At 43.4% G+C, this 20,776-nt stretch overlaps 1 protein-coding gene across 4 annotated transcripts in view; it reads left to right on the top strand.

Moving 5' to 3' along the window:
* The window catches only part of LOC131039686 (probable helicase CHR10), a 153,993-nt gene that overhangs the window by 99,133 nt on the left and 34,084 nt on the right, over positions 1–20,776 (top strand). For all 4 annotated transcript variants that reach the window (XM_057972481.2, XM_057972480.2, XM_057972483.2 and 1 more), the window contains one exon: positions 18,082–18,227. In XM_057972481.2, coding sequence (XP_057828464.2) covers positions 18,082–18,227 — 146 coding nt within the window. The remainder of the gene's footprint in view (positions 1–18,081; positions 18,228–20,776) is intronic.

The following is a 20,776-nucleotide window of genomic DNA, read 5'->3' as shown; positions in this document are numbered from 1 at the left end:
TGCCAAAAGGTGCTTTAGGTCCGAATTTCACTTAAGTTGCCCAATTTCGGACCCTGGGGCAAAAAGTTGCCAAAAGTGCCTTATGGTCCGATTTCACTTAAACGCCCAATTTCGGACCCTAGCTCCGAAATTTGAAAGTTTGTTATAAATTTGCAAAAAGTGCCTTATGGTCCGAATTCACTTAAAGCGCCAATTTCGGACCCTAGGGCCGAAATTCGAAGTTTTGTCTAAATTTGCAAAACTCGCCAGAAGGTCCGAAAATGATAAAGTTGCAAAAAAGTTCAAACACTCCGAAATTCGCGAAAAAGGGCTAAGGGTCCGAAATTCGTCGAATTTGCAAGAATAGCCAATGGTCCGAAGTTTTCTTTAAGTTGCAAGAAGTGTTCAAGGGTCTGAAAATTACCCTTTAGCTGGAACAAAAACCCCAAGCGCTCCGAAATTCGCTAGAAGGTTAAAGTTGCGAAGTTCCAAACATGGGCCTAGGGTCTGAAGTTTTTAAATGAATTTGCAAACATGTTTAAAGCTCCGAAAATCCAAAGGCGTTAAAAACTCCGAAAACACTTTAAGTTCACAAAAATGTTGAAAAGTCCGAAAATGCCTTGATTTACCAAAAGCGTGGAAAGGTTCGAATTTATCTTTAAAATCGCGAAATTGCCCAGAGGGCCAAATTTCGGACCCTAAGGGCAAAATACAAAAACTTGTTGAAATTGGCAAAAAACAGGAAACATCTGAAGTTCGCAATTTCCTTGTGAGTACCGAAAATTGCTAAAAAGGGAGTATTGCGGGAGAGTTAACATAAAGAGTTTAAAATTTGCAAAATCGTCAAAACCTCCCCAAGGTCTGAAATTCGCCATAAACTTCAAAAACTGCAACGCCGAGAAGCAATATAGGGAATTCGAAGTTGATAAACCCTTCCTAGACTCCGAAAACCAGAAAAGCATAAGTGTTAGGATTTTAAAATTTGCAGGAGCTCTTCAAACCTCCAGAATCACGCCATAGACCCATTCAAAACGCCCAAGACTCCAAAGGTAAAATCACGCAGAAGTAAATCGACCAAGGATCAGATTTCACATTCGAACAGAAAGGAGAAGCATTTTCAAGATACATCTCACAAAGAGCTTCTCAAGCCAGACGTTGTAATTAAATTTAATGTTTGTTAAATTAATTAATTAATTTAATGAAGTGAAATTGGTTGATTGATCGCAGGGCGTCATCGAAGAACCAGGAGAAGGCCTCAAACGCAAATCAAGGAAGGATCGCAATTCAAGGCCAGGCGCTGAAGACTGGAAAAAGAAAAAGTGTGGGAACGCACTGCAGGAGCACGAGAGCAACCAAACATTGGGAATCGTGCCGCTGAACAAAGATGAAGTCCACCACCAGGACCAAAGACCAAAGAACACTATGAATGCCGCAAGTTTATGCATTCTCAAGAAAGTGCACAGCTGGATTTAAGTCCAGAAATTCAGTTTTAAAATTGAAACTGCTTTATTGTAAACTGCCTATGGGTCCCGCACAAGATATTTTTGTGGATAACTATTCCCAACCACCAAGAAGATTGGATAGACCTGAATTAAAGGCGAATAGTGGCAGGTAGTTGAGATAGTTGCTGGTTGGATAACTAAGAATTAATTCGGCATGGGTTAAAGCTGCCAGCTTCTGGAAGGCAGATCGGGACCCTTGGATGCAGTCCATCCTAGCCTTCGATTCAAAATTGTAATATCTATAAAAGGCAGAGGCCTTTCTTTTGTAAAAGGTTAGATTGTTTTTTAATTGGAGATTGTTAGAGGGTTAGAGATTTCAGTTAGATAGTTAGATTTTAGAGTTAGAATAGGTTAGATTTTAGGCATAGCATAGAGATGCTGCAGAAATTGTTGTAATGGCAACTGAAGCAAATATATGAACATTGAAATGTGGTGTTTGTTGTCTTTGTTTTGGTCTGTTTGCATGGTTTCTTTCAGCTGGTTAATTTTAGAGTGTAGGGATTGTAATGGTGAAGTGTGGAGGGGTATTTGATGCATTTCTGGTTCATAGCATTGGGGGTTTGCTGATTGTAGGTCACCGTGCATGGTTAGTCTGAACCCAAACTGTACTTAGTTCAACTGCGGGTGTTCGTCTTAGGCTGCACCAGAATTGGGTGCCTAAAACGGGTGTCTCCGGTCTGAAAATCCTTCATCCCTTGGAGCTTGCACCATTTTTGTCCAGTTGTGAGGGTATCTTTGGCAAAACAAGAACTGGTTTATCGAAATCTGTCTACCCACTGCATCAGCTGTTATCATCCTTGTCCTTAGGCTTCCTGAACCCTTCCCTTTTGATTTTATTTCGTAATTCGAGAATCACAGCAGACTAGCTTGTTGCAAATCGTAAGTCCCCTTGTGTTTCCAGCAAAAACACATCAAGCCACTGAGATATCCCGTAGTCAAGACCTGACAAAAGAAACCTTGAGGTTGTCCCCTTTGATCAAATATAAAAAATAGTATTAGGGACTTCCTTATCTCAAGAGAGGATAGGATACTCTGTTTACCTCACTGGGTAAACAGGAAGAATACAGAAATTGAACAGTAATGCACAATGCCAATACAAAAGAAGTACCAGAATAAGCTTGCCATTAATGTTAAAGGATGTTCATATTATAATCTGTCGTTAATGTTACATGTCCTCCAACACCCGGAGGTAGTACAATATATGACAGCCGAAGGGGTGCGACACAACCGTCGCGACTCCAACTACCTACCCGTCGGCTAACTAACTATCAATGATTAACATTACTAAATTATACACTTTTTCCCGATAACATCATCCCCCCCAAAAAAGAAGTCGTCTCCGACGACTAACAACAAAATGGAGACAATGTAATATAGATATACAACCAAGATAAAGTCAAGGAGGGGGCTGAGGAAGCATCCCTGAAGTCGAAGGCTGAGATGCGGGTGTCTGGGCCGCCAGGCGGGCGCGGAGCTCATAGACCTGCTGGGTGCGTGCTGCCACATCCCGCTCTGCCACCAACACCTTCTCTAAGGCCGTCTTCACCATAAGCGCAGCCTCCAGTAGCTCCTTCTCCTTGGTATCGGCGGACTCTGTTATTGCTAACCAACTGAGCTTGAGCAACATCTAACTCCTGCTGGACTAGACTCCGCGCACTCTGCTCCTCCGAAAGATGGGTGGCCACCGCAACCTTCTCTGCGCGGGCTGTCTCAAGCTGTGCTACCAACTCTGATCTCTCGGCTGCCCACGAGGCTTGTTGTCTGGCCATGTCCTGCTCTAACTCAACTCGAGCAGCCTTGCGAACCGCAGACTCATGCTGCGTCTGGCGTAAGGCATAGTAGGCCTCCCTGTAAACCTGCTCAATCTGTCGGATGAGAGTCGTCACCCTACTCTCCACGACGGGCTGAGGCACACTCCAAGCCTCCAACATCGCATCCGTCTGGATAACTGGCCACCCTCGTGCCTCAAAACATGAAGTGAAAGCTACGGGACAGCCGTCTCGCATAAACTGGAGGACCTGCTCTAATTCCTCCACAACCTGCTGCAGAGCTCGTGTCTGAGCCGCGGCCACCACTCGCCGACCCCTCGTCACCATATCTGCCAAGTAAACCTCAATATCCTCCCCATCCAGCCCCGATGTAGGTACAAGAAGCCCACGTGGTAACTCAAAAGTCTCCTCAACCACACCTGCTGCATCCTGCTGGGACAATGGTGTCTCCCCCGCCCCCTCAAGTGTAGCAGTCGCCTGCTCTGGGCCAGTAGGAACACCCTCTCCAGTGACCTGTCCCTCTGCTGGTGCCTGCGTCTCCGCCGAGGAATCCTCCAGATCCACCACCTCAGTGGGAGGCTCTCGCCGAGGTGAGAGTACAGCTGCTCCTACGGGTGGCATCACTGTCATCTGGAATCTCCGGGTCAGCCAACTCCCCATAGCCGCCACTGATGGAGCTGCACTCAACACCTCCGACCCTCTCTCCCCTTCGGAAACATGTCCTGCGATGGGCTCCTCCAACAAGGAGGCAGCAACCGTCACCACTGCGTCGGATCCCACAACGTCCAGTCGCACCTGAGGCTCCGTCTCAACCATCTCCCCTGCCACGCCTCCCTGCGGTGGACCACACAACTCCGCCCTGCTGTCAGTACATGCCTCTGCGGGAGTCGGTCCTGCGGCTGGTGCACAAGCCTGCTGCGGTGGTATGGCGGAAGGTGATGCGGCCGGCTGCATGGGCCCGAGTGTAACGGGCGTGCGGCTCTGCCCAAATGCCGGAATCGAAGTACTGCCCGCCGACGACCCCACAAGTGTGCCAAGTGAGAGTGTGGGTGGTGCAAACAACACTCGCTCTCCGGCGGGCTCCATCCTCCCCTCGTCTGTGGCCCAACTGCTACTGTCATCTTCATCCTCCTCATCCTCCGAATCCTCTCCACTGCTAGAAGTTTCTCGCCCACTATCAGGTTCTGCTGAGGTGGTCTCTAATATCCTTTTCCGCTTCGTGGAAGAGTGGCCAATGTCAAGTTGTCGCCAATGCATGATAGGAGGCTCACCCTCTGCCAAAGGTCCCTGTGGCCGTACCTCCAACTCAGCCTCTGGCACTGCTTCCCGCGTAGCCTCCAAGAACAGTCCAATGGCATAGTGGGGCATGTAAAAGGTGCGCTACTCCATCATCAAGAATGCGCACATCCGCTCTGATAACAAGGTAGCCCAATCATACACGACTCCGTTCATCAACCCGTTCATCAATACGATCTGTGGTAGAGCGATGTCTGATGCCCTACCCGACCCTGTCAACCTGCTTTTGATGACGTCCATAATGCATCGCCAATGACCCTCTGCGACAAAGGACCTACGCATCCCACGACCCTTCGTGGTGTCTACGATGCTCGCCAACTCTGCTGGGGTCAAGTCTCGGGACACTCGCGTAATCCAATGTTCCTTTTCTTCTCGTGTCATCTTCTTCGCCTTCAAGTCCACTTTCTTGCCATGTATGCCTGGGATGCCAAATACTCTCGTGAAATCTACAGGTTTGAAGGATATGGAGATATCCTTCCCAAGGTACTCAAATGTGCTCGTCCGTGAGTGGCTATCAAAGGTATCAACCATATATCGCAATGCTCCCACGTACTCGCGAATGGCGAACACAGGCATCCGGATAGCCCATTCTACCCCTGCTTTGCGAAGACTTGTCTTCACCAAATTATCATCCGGCGTTTCTTGCCACTATTTCCGACATTCCACCCCATTCAATCCCTCAAAGGTGATATTCTGTGAAGTGAAGGTGTTCTTCCCTCGTGCAGTGGGCTGCTGTGGTGTCTTTTTCTTCTGCCTGGCTTCCATTGTGCCACCTGCTATTCGAACACCTGAAGGAAGAATACGTGCATCCGGCTTCCTATGGCTATCCTGCAACTGTTTTTTCCAATTTTTTTTGCCCGCAGACTCCATTGACCTGGTAACCACTTCTTGATTTTCCCTAGTCGGACGGAAGACACCTAACTACCTCCTCGTAGGTAGGCCGTACGGCGGTAATCACAACTACCTCCGGCTGGTAAGAACTGAGCACTAATCAAGAGGTATTCTCCAGCTTCCGACAACAAACTGAGACACCTTTCCAATTATGCAGTGCCCTACTCTGTGCGTAGCGCAGCGCCTCCAACTTCCCTTCGCTGCGTTATGTGCGGTGAACAAGGTTTACGTGCGGAGGATCTCGCGCACCCTTCCCCTTCGCTGCGTTCGTGCGGTGTGGGTTCCCCGTGCCCCCACAATGGTTAGCTGGGTGTGCGTTTAGCACATGCCTCCGCCTTAGCACATATTCTTCCCTACGCTATTTAACGGCACCCACACCAACTGTAAGTCCACTATCGTGCGGTGTTTTTCTTTTAATGTGCGATGGAGGGTGCAGCGCGGTGGTTATTTCCTCCGCGTGCGGTGTTCGGTTGTTGTGCGGTGCGTTTTATTGACCGCACGGTGCTCGCATCAAGTTCAACTTCCTTCCTTGCACCGCACGGTAGCTTCCGCGCCCTTCCTTTCCCCTCGGCTGCGTCCTCTTCTCCCTCCGCGATGTTTCCTTCGGCAGTGTTGGTTCGTTTTATTTCCTCCGTTTTGTTGTTGGGCAGCTTTATGTTCACGCGGGCACCGTCGGTGGCTTCCACCGCACGGTGGTCCCACCGTCGGTGGCTTCCACCGCACGATGGGTTCCACCTTCGGTGGTGCCACCGCACGGTGGGTTCCACCTTCGGTGGTGCCACCGCACGGTGGTGTCCACCGTTGGTGCCACCGCACGGTGGTGTCCACTACGTGGCCACCGTACGGTGGTATCCACTACGTGGCCACCGTACGGTGGTTTTTTCCTTCGTTTTTTTTTTTTTTTTTTTATATATATATATATTTTTTTTCAAATTTTCGTATATATATATTTTTTTCAAATTTTCTAAATTTTTTTTTTCATTTTCTTTCATTATCTGACTGCGACTGCGCGCCTCCTGTCGGGCTGCTCCTGCGCGCCTGCAGCCTCTGGTGATACACTTTCAGTTTTGACCCGTTGACGCCCTCTGGAATTTCCTGTCCGTCAAGGGTCGAGAGCTTGACCGATCCATTCGCTGCGACCTCTCGGATCCTGTAAGGACCTAGCCACTTCACTCTGAACTTGCCGGGCTTAATCTCGTTCCGTCCGTTATACTTTAGGACTAATTGGCCCGGCGTGAACCTCGCCCGCCGAATGTGTTGGTCATGCCAATATTTCCTGCGTTGCTGGGCCACGTCTGTCACCCATTGTGCCATCGTCCGTCTTTCATCCAACTTATTTAGGGCGTATAGTCTCTCTCGAAGGCTTTCCATGTCGCCTAGCCTGTTGTCAATAGTGATTCTGAGACTTGGCACCATGAATTCCACTGGTACCACAGCCTCCTGACCGTACATCAATTGGAAAGGTGTCTGCTCGGTGGTTACTTTGTAAGTTGTTCGGTACGCCCAAAATACCGACGGCAGACGCTCCTCCTAGTCTTCTTTTTCAACCCCACAGGACTTATAAATTACCGACACCATGATTTTGTTGGTCGCCTTAGCCTGACCGTTTGCCCTGGGATAGTACGGACTTGATAGGGAATGAAAAATTTTGAACTCGGTTGTCAGTAGTCGAATAATATGATTTACAAAGTGCCCCCTCCTATCACTTGTCAGTTGAATAGGTATTCCGTACCGGGTGATAATCTGTTCATAAATGAATTTCGCCGTACTGACGGCGGAGTTGTTTGCCAAAGCCCTCGCTTCGACCCATTTGGTCAAATATTCTGTCGCCACGACAATGTATCTACATCGTCGGGCGCGACTCGGTTTCAATGGACCAACGAAGTCTAACCCCCATCTTTCGAACAACTCTTGAGCATGCGACGGGTTAAGTGGCATGAAATCTCTCTTTAACGGTCGCCCAGCACGCTGACATGTATCACAACTTGTCACCCATTCTCTGGCGTCATTATGCAGTGTCGGCCACCACAAGCCAGCTAGTAGGACCTTCCTTGCTGTCGTATCCGGTCCCATGTGTCCTCCAGCGGCCCCTTCATGGGCTTCTCTCAATACTACTGGGATTTCCTCTTCCAAGACACATCGTCGTAGGATCTGGTCAGGTCCCATTTTGTAGAGAAGGCCATTTATAAGTTGGAATGTTCGGCTTCTTAATACAAGTTTCCGTCTTTCGCCTGCTGACATTTCCTTAGGAAATTTTGACGTTGACAGGTATTCACCCACACTCGTGTACCAATGAGGAAGGATGGCAATGCGGAAAAGATGGGCGTCCGGAAAATCCTTGCTAACACCTTCTGTCGGTTCTCCAGACTTGATCCGTGATAGCTGGTCGGCTATGACATGGCTCCTGCCAGGTCTGACAATGATGTTGAACGTAAATTCTTGTAACAGCAACAGCCATCGACTAATCCGCCCCTGGATGATTGGCTTGTTCACCAAATACATCAACGCCTGGTGATCCACATAAAATGTGAATGGTGTCGCCAATAGGTAATGTCGGAATTTTTGGACGGAGTATACCATGCCAAGGGCTTCTCTCTCCGTCGTGCTGTAGTTCCTATCTTCGTTTGACAAGAGTCGACTTGCAAAATACACTGGGTGGTCCAGCCCGTGGCTGCCAACCTGTGCCAGGGTGGCCCCTATGGTGAAGTTGGATGCGTCGACATGTACATGGAACTCCTTGTCCCAGTCCGGGTATGTCAAGATTGGCGCACCCACCAACCGTGACTTTAACTCTTGAAAAGCCTCTTCTTGGGCCGTCCCCCAGACGTACGGTTCCCCTCTTCGTGTCAGCCTATCAAGTGGGTATGATACTTGGGCAAAGTTCTTAATAAACCGCCTATAATACCCGATGTGTCCAAGAAATGACTTGACGCTAGTGACATCGTCGGGCGCCTCCATCTCCACAATGACCCGTACTTTGTCAGGGTCCGTCTTCAGTCCAGCCTTGCAGACGATGTGCCCTAGTAACTTGCCCTGAGGCACCATGAATCTGCATTTCTTGGGATTTAGGGCGAGGCGGGCTCGTCGGCATCTCTCCATGCATTCGCCAAGTGCGGCCAGATGTGCCTCCTCCGTGCTGTAAATGGACCAATCATCCAAGAATGCTTTGAAGTTTCCTACAGACATTTTATCGAAAATATGGAGGATTATCCGTTGAAAGGTAGCTGGCGCGTTGCACAACCCGAATGGCATCCGGTTGTATGCATAGACGCCATCTTCTACGACAAAGGTGGTCTTCAATTTGTCCTCCTCTGCAATGGAAATTTGATTATATCCGGAAAATCCATCCATAAATGAATAGATTTCATGACCCGCGACTTCCTCGAGGATGGTGTCTGTGAATGGTATGGGAAATGGGTCTTTAATTGTGACAGCATTCAAACACCTGAAGTCTACACAGATTCTTATCTGATCGGCCTCCTTTTTCAAGGATATCACAATGGGTGATACCCATTCACTCGTCTGGACCTTGAAGATAATCCCTGATTCAAGCATGCGGTCAATTTCGTTATTTACCCTGGCCGCATAATTTTTGTTCATCCTGTATGGCCTCTTCCGTACGGGCACGGCTCCGGGAACCAGAGGGATCCGATGTACACAAAGTTCTTGTGGTACCCCCTTGAGGTCCTTATACGTCCAAGCGAACACATCTTTGTATTCTGTGAAGATTTTGAACGCCGCCGTCTTTAAGACCGGATTCCAGTTGTCGTCGACCAGAATGTTTTTCTGTTCTGAAGTTTCTCCAAGGTTTGTAACTTGAAGTGCGGATTCTTCGTACCTTATGGGCTTACTTTTGTCAAACTGGTGCGCTGGTGCGTCATCCATAGGGACATCCCCTTCCTTGTATTGTCCGTATTCTGGCGGAAACTCGTTCATGTCAGGTCCTTCAATCCCCAACATATTGCACCCGTACAATAATTCATAGTCTTCCATTTGCCAATGGAAGAGCCCTTTCAAAGAATCCGTCTCATCCTCAGAACAGGCTTGAATTCCTAAGATGCCTTCGTCATCTGGTTCCCTGCCATCTTTTCCTTCGTCGATATTGTTGTCTCCGTCGGACTCTGACTCTGACGCCAACTCTTCACTGACCAGTTGAGTTTTGAGGTCAATGGTAAACCTTCTGCCAGCCTTTTCCATGGACAAGGTGTTCTTTTTCCAATTGTGGTTTGCTTTGGCCGCCACCAACCAGCCTCTGCCGAGGATGGCATCATACCCCTTCTTCTTCAATGGGATGACTACAAAATTCAAGACGAACGGCTGTGTTCCGATCGTCACTGGTTGCGCCATGAGTGTGCCAAGCGGCTTGATGCCGTGTTGGTCTGCTCCCAATAAATTAAAGGTGGACGGCTAGAGAGTAGGTTTACCCAATTTTTTCCATGTTTCCTCTGGCAAGACATTTACTCCCGACCCGCCGTCGACAATTGTGTCGGTCAGGATGGTGCCCAATATACCCATTTCCACCACTGCTGGGTGTCTACAATTATTGATCGTAAGGGTTAATGGGTCTGCCACTGTCTCGCTAAGGTTGCCCTTGCCATGTATTGGTTGGCCTACTGGGGTTATCATTGCGGATTGCAACAATGTCGCTCGCAAGTGCGGCATACTTTCCAGGAGGTCCTTCATTTTGACGGGTATCTCGACCTGTAATAGTTGGTTTATAATGTTTGTTTCTCCTTCAGAGCGAGAAGTACCCGCAAGCCCCTGTGCATCCTTGCTCGTTGACATCTCCTTCTCCAATTCCGCTCGTGCCTCCAGTGCCTTTCGTTTTTCCGTGCGGGGATCTGGATAAGTGGCTGCTTTCGTCTTGGACCTTGTTATGGCGAGTACATCCTCTGTTTCTACATTCAACAGGTTCACGCCAGATTTGGGACAATTGCCATCATCATGGTCCCCCGGACCGCACCACTTGCAAAGTTTTTGTGGTGCTTCCTCCACTGTACAGTCTCTGGCGAAATGCCCCCAGTGATTGCAAGCTCGGCATTGTATCATCGACCGCCCTTTAGCGTCGTATTGGATTCGGCTTCTATTATTCGTATTGTTATTATTACCTCTTCCCCGCCTGTTGTTTCGATAGCCGCCAGATGAGGCGTTGTTGCTCGCAGGCTGGGACGTGCCGGCTGACGCAGATGGCTCTGTAAAGAGAACCTGTTGGTTATGGGTCCTCATAATGTACGGACACTCCTTGGTAAGGTGCCCGACAATCTGGCAAATATCGCAAAATGCTTTTTTCGGACAAGACCCCTTGGTGTGTCCGTCGGTACGGCAGTTCGTGCACCATAACTCCCCTTCGTCGCCCTTGCTTGTGCTTCCTTTGGTTGCCTTTATCTCTCTCATCATTCGCTCCATATCTTTCTGGAGAGCCCGTACCTTCCGATTAGAGTTGTCATCACTGCTATCACTTTTGTTAGAAGAGGAATCATCCTCCGACGAGGATTTATTTTTCTTCTTCTTGGACGTCTTCTGTTCACTTTCTAAATCCATTGCCCTGTTATAGGCGTCAGAATATGAAGAGGGAGGTACTATCTTCATTTTTCGTCTAAGGGATGTCTTTAGACCTTCCACGAACCACCGTTTTTTCAGTTTGTCTGCCGGCTGGTTCTCCATCTTTCCTAGTAGCTCTTTGAGCCGCCGGCTGTAGGTTCGAACAGTCTCGTCCTTTCTCTGTTTCGTGTCGTAGATTTCGGCTACGATCTCATTATCGTCTCTTAGGAGACGAAACTCTGCTTGAAATTCCTTTTTCAAGTCTGGCCATGTGCCAATTTTAGCCTTATCCGTATCCGAAAACCAGTCGATGGCTACGCCCCTCAGGGTTGCAGGAAACTGTGTTACCCACTCGTCCTCATCGGTAACACCATTCGCTCCCCAAATTGTTTCACAAGTGCGACAGTGGCGGACAGGGTCTTCTTTCCCATCCCCATGGAACTTTGGAAGTTTTTGTTTTTGTGCCATGCCTTGTCTTTTTACTACTGGTGGCTGTTGTCCTACTCCGGATGGGTCAGATCCTATAAGGGGTGCTTGACCGCCGTGCCCCGGTGTCCCTCCGACACTCCTGGCAGCCCCGGTGTCTTCTCCCTCTCCTGTCTCCTCCCCACTCCTTGGAGTTTTCCTAGCCTCTGGTGTGTGTGGCAAGTCCCTCAAATCCCTCAACTGAGTATTGGTACACTCTATCCTACGACGGGTTTCCGCAAGTAACTCCTCCCGACTCCGTGGGTGGCCGCTGGCCTCACCGTCCCCTTCGGAGCGTTCCTCCTCTCTTCGCTTATACCTCTGTCGCCTTTCCGCTTGCTGTTCAAGGATCAAGGCACGTTGGGCTACTGCACGTTCATCTATATATTGTGGCTTATTTTTGTCCTTATTCAGTGTATTGGGCATTAATTCCCAGATAGCTTTCTATATACTTAATGACATAAAAAGTAGAACACTTTTATTCATTCATAATGTGGAAGACAAGTTTATGCCAACAATATGACATAATCATTACAATAAGTGTTCTTTATTCCGCCCCGTATGGCTCACGGTTCAAATGCCCCTGACCTGGCGCCATCTCGTTCTACTTCCCGTTCCTCGTACTGCTGCAAAATTTGTTGTCGTCGCTCTTCCTGGGCAATCTCCTCCAGGCGAGCTTGTTGTGCCAACGATGCTTGTGCTAGCAATCGGGGGAGATGGTTCATCAACCGATTTACCTCCGGACTCACTTCTAACGCTGTCCACACGGCACTTGGTGGGACTTCCGCCTCCGCCGCCTCTCGTCGTACGTAGGTCTAAATGGCTACTTGGAGTAGAATTGAAAATTCTCTCGTCGCGGTGTCTTCTCCTACGTAGAGTTCTGTTTGGGCATCGTCGACTTCTGGGTTTATTTCACCAACGGGTAGGCCCATTGGGTCTGTGCGCCATCCGTGTCTTCCGTTCCAAGTTCGTCTAGGCAACGGCGCCAAATGTTTACCTCACTGGGTAAACAGGAAGAATACAGAAATCGAACAGTAATGCACAATGCCAATACAAAAGAAGTACCAGAATAAGCTTGCCATTAATGTCAAAGGATGTTCATATTATAATCTGTCGTTAATGTTACATGTCCTCCAACACCTGGAGGTAGTACAATATATGACAGCCGAAGGGGTGCGACACAATCGTCGCGACTCCAACTACTTACCCGTCGGCTAACTAACTATCAATGATTAACATTACTAAATTATACACTTTTTCCCGATAACATACTCAGCTGGTTATTCTATTTTGTGTTGGCCATATGGAGTTTGCAGCAATGCGATTTCAGACACGTCAACAGGTAGGGGCGTGATTTTCTGGGATGTCTTGAAGTTAAGATAGGACAATGCTTGGGTGAAAAGAACCTTAAGTTTCTACAAATTTATGAAATGTTAAAACAATGTAAACATAATTAGAGAATTCTACAAATGTTTTAAGCACTAAAACAATGCAAACATAATAATACTCAGCCAAATTCACGACTTAACCATGACTTTGCTGACAATATTATATTTGATAATTTTTAATTCACATGTAATTGTTACTTAGTTATTAGTAAAAAGAAGTTAATGCGTCCATTTTTTTACGGGTGTTAATTAAATCTCTTGTAAATCATTTCTAGCTTCATTCTATAAATTAACACCTAGGATGTGTGCTAAAAATATTCCTTCCTAGGAAAATAGACTGAATTTAAAATAAATTTGAGTCAATTTTAGGAACCTTTGGCAAAGATCTCTAAAAAAGGTGTTTTGATGATCTCTGTGTCTTGTTTATTTGGGTGTTTTTTGAATCAATATTACCATGCATGTAAGAAACTTTAGGAAATGCTTAGCTACAGGAAAAGAACTACTGCTGCAAATAAATATATTTAATTCAATTTATTCAATGGCTTTACAAACCAAATGCATTCCCAAATGGATGAGTAAGCTTTAATCAAAACCTGATTATAGGCAGCCACTGCTGAGAGTGATTACAAGTTCAATCTGCTGCATATAAGCCACTGCTGGGACTGATTACAAATTTGAAACTGCTGCATACAATGATTCCTCAACCTTAAGATGTGTGCGTATTGCATTTAGAAGAAGATACACCCTAAATGGTGAAAGCTAAGCACATAACCCAAATCGCCCTAGCTGGAAATTAACACGCCTTGGTTAGAAGAATTGTACCGCTGGATATTAGAGAGCTGTACAGCCTGCCAAATAATGTGCCCAACAATTAATGAACGCTGCCCTAATTAATCTGCTCATTACCATCAACAATCTACTTGATGCCATTGATTGATCCTTCTCTAATTCGCACAAATGTGACCTTTGAGTGAAGCCACTCCGATTGCTACCCTCAATGGATATTTCACCACCTCAGAATAGCTGCAACATTGAAGAGTTGACGTTCTCCAATAGCTGTAAGTGCTGGAAACCCTTGGTTTCTTCCCACTGCTCATGAAAGAAGAATAACGAATGCTCAATAATCACCATTCCATCTTCTCTTGGCCATTTATATATATCTCATGAAGGGGGTTGATTTCCCTCTAAAAAACACCTTTTTCAAATGTTTAATAATATTACTAAGTTTGCACTTTATTAACAATTAATATCCTCCTTGGTCTAGGTGCCTAAATAATTAAATAACATAACTCCATAAATACTCATTATTTCTTGATTCCGTCTGAACCAGGGAGTCAATCACTGCATCCATTGCGCATCCATATGCCTTACTAAAAATAGTAAGGATCCCTCTCAATCATTCATTGACTTACCATAAATAGTAAGCATGTGAAACTGAGTCAAACAAAGGCCAATTCTGAACCAAACTTAGTTCCAGAGAAGAGAACGCTCTACCAACTACCCACCAGGGCCCTCTAACCATCTGCTTTAACCTTTGAGGGCCAAAATAATAGGCTGAAACATCAAAAACAGTAATGAGCTAAGAGGGGACATTACAGTCCGCCCTCCTTGAAATTGATTGTCCCCAAGCAATCTCCATTGCTCAACAAGAAAACTCTCTGAAGGATCACTCCACCAAGGGAAGAACTATGTAATGTCCCTGATATCACCAACTAACTCTTGTAACACCAACACCTATGGCACTGATAATACTTGCCGAACCAAACCAATCCCGACTGTAGGTGTCACTAGAACATAAATATCATGAGGAAGCAACTTAGAGTGCTGACAAGGTTTGCTTCTCAACTCTGCATCAAGCAGGCTGTCATACACACTTTGTACTTCCTTATATTACTATCATGGTAGTTTGCTCAATATATATAATTGTCCATCATTGATTGTTCCTTATGCCAGAATTGCGTATATCATTCATAATTATGTAACTATAGATAAATTCTTATTGCATTGTTTATTACCAAGAATGATACGCCCAATGTAATTGGCCACTAGGTGTTGTATAATGCTATAGACATTCGATGTGCAATTATACTCTATTATGCTATAAAGTCATGAAAAGGGAAGATCATACCAGATCTGCATTAACTGATAATATGGTTGTAATGCTGGCTGGTCCCTTATATTTCTAATTTCTCACAGTTTGTATAATGTAGCGGTCTGTTGTATATTTATGTCTTGGTGTTCCTCTGTTCTTAATCCCTTCAGTTCGCTGATTATTGAAGATGCTTCTCCTTTATCTGAAGGTTGTTATTTATATTTATCCTGTGATTCAATAATCTCTGCTGCATATGCTTCTTCCTTTCTTTTCCATAATCCCCATGCATACCACCAAGAACAAGGATGTTACTGCCTATAACTTAATAAAAGTTCTGATCCGATCTTATCGATGGTGCTGTCACTGAAGGCTTTTGATTCCTTTCCTTTATATCTCTCAGTGTGATGGAGAGGTCACATCTCTTCATCATGTATGCCTTTTGGCAAGAGACACACCCTTTCACCATTAGCACCCTTTAAAAGAGTGCAACTCTTCATTATTTCTACCCTTTGAAATGGATGCAACCTTTCACAATCAGATCTTGCACTTTATTTATATCAGATCTGCACTTCTGATTTCCAATTTTATCCCCTCTCAAATGAGGTTCTCTTCTCCCTTTAATATCTCATGTTTGAGGGAGTTGCAACTTTTCATTTTATGTCTTTTGACCATTCATTAACTTAATTAAATTTTAATTATATTTAATTATATTCTTTTATATTTTAATTTTAATTTTTAATATTTTAATTTTATTATTATTATTATTTATTATTAAATTCTATTTCAAAGTGGGGACATTACACTTAGCGTATCTTGGGTACCATTGATGTTATCAATGGGAGTTTGATTGTTTTTCTTTAATATTTTACTTTTTCAATAAATCCGTTTTTTTCTCGATTTTTTTCAAAAAATCTTATACTTTTGGTTCGCTGGTTAATTCTCCAAACAATTAATGCTTCTATGCATAGAATTATGTTCTCACGGATTTGTCAACTTGTCTACCACTTGATAATATGTAGAAATTATATTTTGTTGCTAATAAATAATTATATGTTGCTTATGCATAATAAATTGTATGTATTAAAGACTATTTAATTCTTTTACTGACTAGCCATCCTATTATGGAGGGAGATTGTACATATGAGGGATGCAAGTATCTAGGAATCCATTCAAGTAGAGACACCCGAAGTGGGGTTGGGAGGCTGAATGGTGAGTGTCATTCCATGCTCTTGGGCTTGATGGAACAACTCAAGGTGCCTTGTATGATCTCCCAAAGGGCTCCATAATGCAAATGGGTTGTTAGGGGAAGTCTTATTGAATTGTTCATGCTCTCAATCAAAAGAGGATGAATAAGGAAACATGGATAGAGGGCGCAGATACAAGCATTCCGCTAGGTAGACCACTTCATGTTGGATGTCCAATGTTCCTACCACTTTGAGCCAAGAGAGTGAGTGTCTTCTCGTGGGCCTAGTGTGAAGATTGCTTCAAGCCGATCATACCCTTTCCTTCATTCAAACTCTATTGTGGTTAGACCTATCTAATGATTTATGATATATTTGTGCTTGTGTGATTACTAACCCTAATGAAAATATTTGACGCACGCACGCACGCATGTGCACACACGCACGCACACACACACGCACGCACGCATGTGCACACACGCACACACACGCACACACACGCACACATAAACACATGCACACATGCCACGCACAAACGTACACACGCGCACACATACACACACACGCACACACCCACACACACTACGCACCCACACACACCCACACACATACACACCGACACACACATACACACCCACTCACACGTGCACACATAGACACACACACACCCACCCAAACATAGAGACAAACACATACACACAACCACACCCACGCACACACGCACACACACAAGTACACACACACAGTTGCTCCCTTATAGTTTGCCATGGTTTTAGGATTTTCAGCATGATTCCAGCCATCTCCTTGTCCACCTGTTTCCATATTGCCCCACAAGGAAACTTAGTGGAGTGTACTTTTATTGTACATCATTAACTTCATAAAAGTGCTTTTCATCATATTAAACGCATTCTATTTCACTTATATATCAGTTCTATGTACCATGGGAACATGTCCCCCAAGTGACAGCAATGGTGGGTTGTGGGAGAAAAATCCCCAAGAGTTCTTGTAAGGGACAAACTGGTAATGCCATCACCACGTCCTCCAAACTTTTTACCATCAATATTTGCCTCTTATTTTGAAAATGAAAGAACAATTGAAGAAAACTAAAAGCACACTACTAAATAATCTATGGTACATAATCCGATAAACATTTTTAAAGCGTTTGTTTTTGAATTGTTCTGTCCTACTATAATGTAGTATGAGTATCATTGTATTACCATATTGACAGTTTGCCTGACTCTGTGATTATTAATTAGAAAATCAATGATTATAGCAAATTCGCCAATCCTTATATTAAGGTTTACTTTTGACCTTTTATAGGTTTTATACTTTTTCGCTTTTCGGGATACCTACACTCTTGCCCCTTTCTTTTTTTCTGTAGGATTTTCAGGGTAATTCGAGCCTTTCCCTTTACCATTCCTGCTTTTTTTGGTAGTCTCAACTACTACTCTATGAACATAGTTTTAATGTAAATGAATAACTTCATAAAATTAAGTTTTCATTAGACTAAGCACATTTAATTGTACTTCTAGCTACTCTCTCTTACCAGACTGCTTGTTCAGTTGGCCACTTACTTGTACAGTTCTGTTAGCATATCATATGCAGCCTATTACCATACTTCAGAATTTGTTTTGCTAATATATGTCATTTGATCAATAGCAACATCCTTCAATGAATTTTTGGTGAAGAAATCTTCAATCTATGGTGTCATCCCTTTCAGGATTATTTTCCAAATATTAATTTGCAGTAGACAATTTAATCTAATATATCAAAAAGATTTTTTTTGGAAACAATTGTACTAAAAGTCCAAAAATAAAAATACTTGTTTGCAGAATAAGAGATGTGATAAATTGATGAATTTTAAAGAAACATGTTCACTCACTTATCTTTGTCAGCTGGTGGAATTGAAGAAATAATAGTCAAGTTTGAGTCAAAATTTCAGTAATGAGGTTTTAATTGCTGTTGTATTTGCTGCAGTTGTGTTGACAATTCTGGTAATTGGGGGAGCGGAGGCATGTTTGATGCACTATCTAATATTTCTCAAAAAGTTCCAGATGCTTATGGGAAAGCCCATGAATGTCAAGATTTACATTTAGGAGATTTGCATCTTATACCAATCTCAGGTTTGTGAATGCTACTATTCTCTTCGCAGGAACTTTATATGTTTTCAATTCTAAGAGATAATTTTTGCATTAATAGGATAGTCGAGTTAATCTTAGTTTCAGAACATTTATTCTTGTGATGGCATGTGCTTATTTGAAGTGTTGCTTTTACTCATTTTCTTTCCATTTATCATATTATAATATATCATCCACATACATCAGCTTTAATATACCCTGCTATCTCTCTACCTAACTAGTAAAATATACATGCTTCGCTCTTGGAACCAATTATGTATCCAAGATAGTATATTTATATGTAATATTTTACATATTTACAAACATGCATACATATATGGTTTTTGAGTGAGAAAAAAAGAGATTATCTTTCACTGTATACAGTTGAAATGACTAGTAAACATGTATTTGTTTATAGTAATACTATTAAATATGCACAGGGAATCACATACGTGTGTGTGAGAATGAGCAAAGCAGAAAAACAGAGAGACAATCTTTTAGAGATTTATAGTATCATGCATGAAAAATTATGTATACTGAATACCATTTAGGGTGAATTATTATCAATGGTTTGTACAAACATTTGATTGTACATAGATTCATTTGTAATGGAAATAACATTCGATAATACCATAACAGGCTTTTGGAGTGTTAGAAAACAACTATACATTCTGTGTGCTAAACTGTACTCAAAAGTCTCGTCACTTATCTGTCAGAGTCTACAGAATTTGTTTAATATCTATTGTCAGTATCAAGAATGAATTATGGCTATACTTTACAATGCTCCGAGTTGCTGTTCCAACCAATTGTTCTTGAAGAATGAACACCATACTTAAGCAATGATCTTTCAGTGTCTAGCATGACCTCTGCTAGTATTAAGCTATCAAAATGTAGAACATCAAATTTCTTTTGCTAGTTGCAAAGGCTAACAATATTTCAAAAAGCATGGCATTTACTGAGGATACTGGTAGAAACAACGCTTCATTAAGTATTCTGAAACAACCTAATCCACCATACCCCACTATGAGGAGTGCAAGTAAATATTTTAAAATCCAGGAAACAGTATGGCAGCGGTCCATTAAGAATTTTAAGATCAACATCTTGCCTTAGCACCAGTCTCAAGTAAATCAATGCCTTTGGTATTATTTTCCATTCCAATTCAATTTTAGTGCTTCAGTTAGCTTTAAAAGCTGCCAACTTTGGCATCTGATCACTTGAAATTGTCATTAGAGGTTATTTGTAATGTCCCCTTGTTGAAATAGGATTTATTAATAAATATAATAATAAATTAAAATAAAAAAGAATAAATATAAAATGAAATATAATTAAAATTTAGTTAAGTTTAATGAATGTCGAAAGGCATGAAATGAAAGATTGTGACTCCACCAAACATGAGATATAAAAGGGAGAGAAGAGAACTTCATTTGGGGAGAAAAGAGTGAAGGAAGAAAGGAGGGAGCAAAGGAATTAAGGAAGCATTAATGGGAAGAAGATAAGGAAGTGACTCTTCCAAAGGGGTAGCAATGATGAAGGTTGTGACCCTTTCAAATGGTGGTAATTGTGAAAGGTTGTGACCATTATGAAGAGGTGTGACTCTCCCTCACATTGGAGGATATGAAGGGGAGAAGTTCTCATTTGAGAAGATAAAAGAGCAGAGATCAATTTAAGGAATAATATATTATTCTCAAGGGAAACAATGAAAAGAGGTGACTCAATTCTTATGAAAGGTGGTTACCCTTCCACCAATAAAGTAGAAAGGAGAATTCATTCCAAGCATTGAAGGGGACTTATGAATACAATTAACATCAATTCTCCTATGAGAGCAAAGATCCTTCAGAAATCAAATACAGATCAAACCATTCAGCGATAGCACTCATCCAAGATAGCAGTGTTCAGTTTCATAGAGGGAAACAACATCGAATTGAATCTGTCCAAATTACCACAGCATACTGGAAATGCACAGCCTTCAATAATTCTACAAGTATAGTGGGCAAGATTTAGTGTCCTCCCAAAAGGGGACATTACATTATCTTGCTTCTCACAAGAGGATCCCAACGCAAAAATTGTATATCAAATCTCACTCTCATGCTGGCTAATCTTCATAAAGTATACTGACATAACTATGGTTACTTGTTAAAGAGGATTGAATATTTTTACGAGTCCTGTGTCATAATCATTGCTATTGTACCGCTGCAACACCAAAATACATGTTTTATTGTTTCCGCGTTTTGGCGTATTGTGCAAACCCCAATGCTCAGTCTCATCTTATGAACTCTAACTTTCTCTAGGGTCTTAAAGGGCCAAAGTGGTATCTCTATTTCTTGTTGAAAGAGGAGTTCTACGTTGATATGATCCAACAGGATGGTGCCACTTTTTGATGTAACTGCAGTGTTCATTAATAGGATATATGGTGTGTTATTTTAAAAAAACAGAAAATGAGTACTTTTAATGCCCAGTTTTTAGTGCGCCTCTTATATTTATGTTATTTATTGGTAATGCCTCAAATTTATAAATTATTCTATAACTCTTAAATGTTGGTATAGCGTCTTTGTCAT

Source organism: Cryptomeria japonica, chromosome 6 (assembly GCF_030272615.1).
Source record: "Cryptomeria japonica chromosome 6, Sugi_1.0, whole genome shotgun sequence".
NCBI classification, from domain to species: Eukaryota; Viridiplantae; Streptophyta; class Pinopsida; order Cupressales; family Cupressaceae; genus Cryptomeria; species Cryptomeria japonica.
This window is presented reverse-complemented; position numbering and strand designations above follow the sequence as displayed.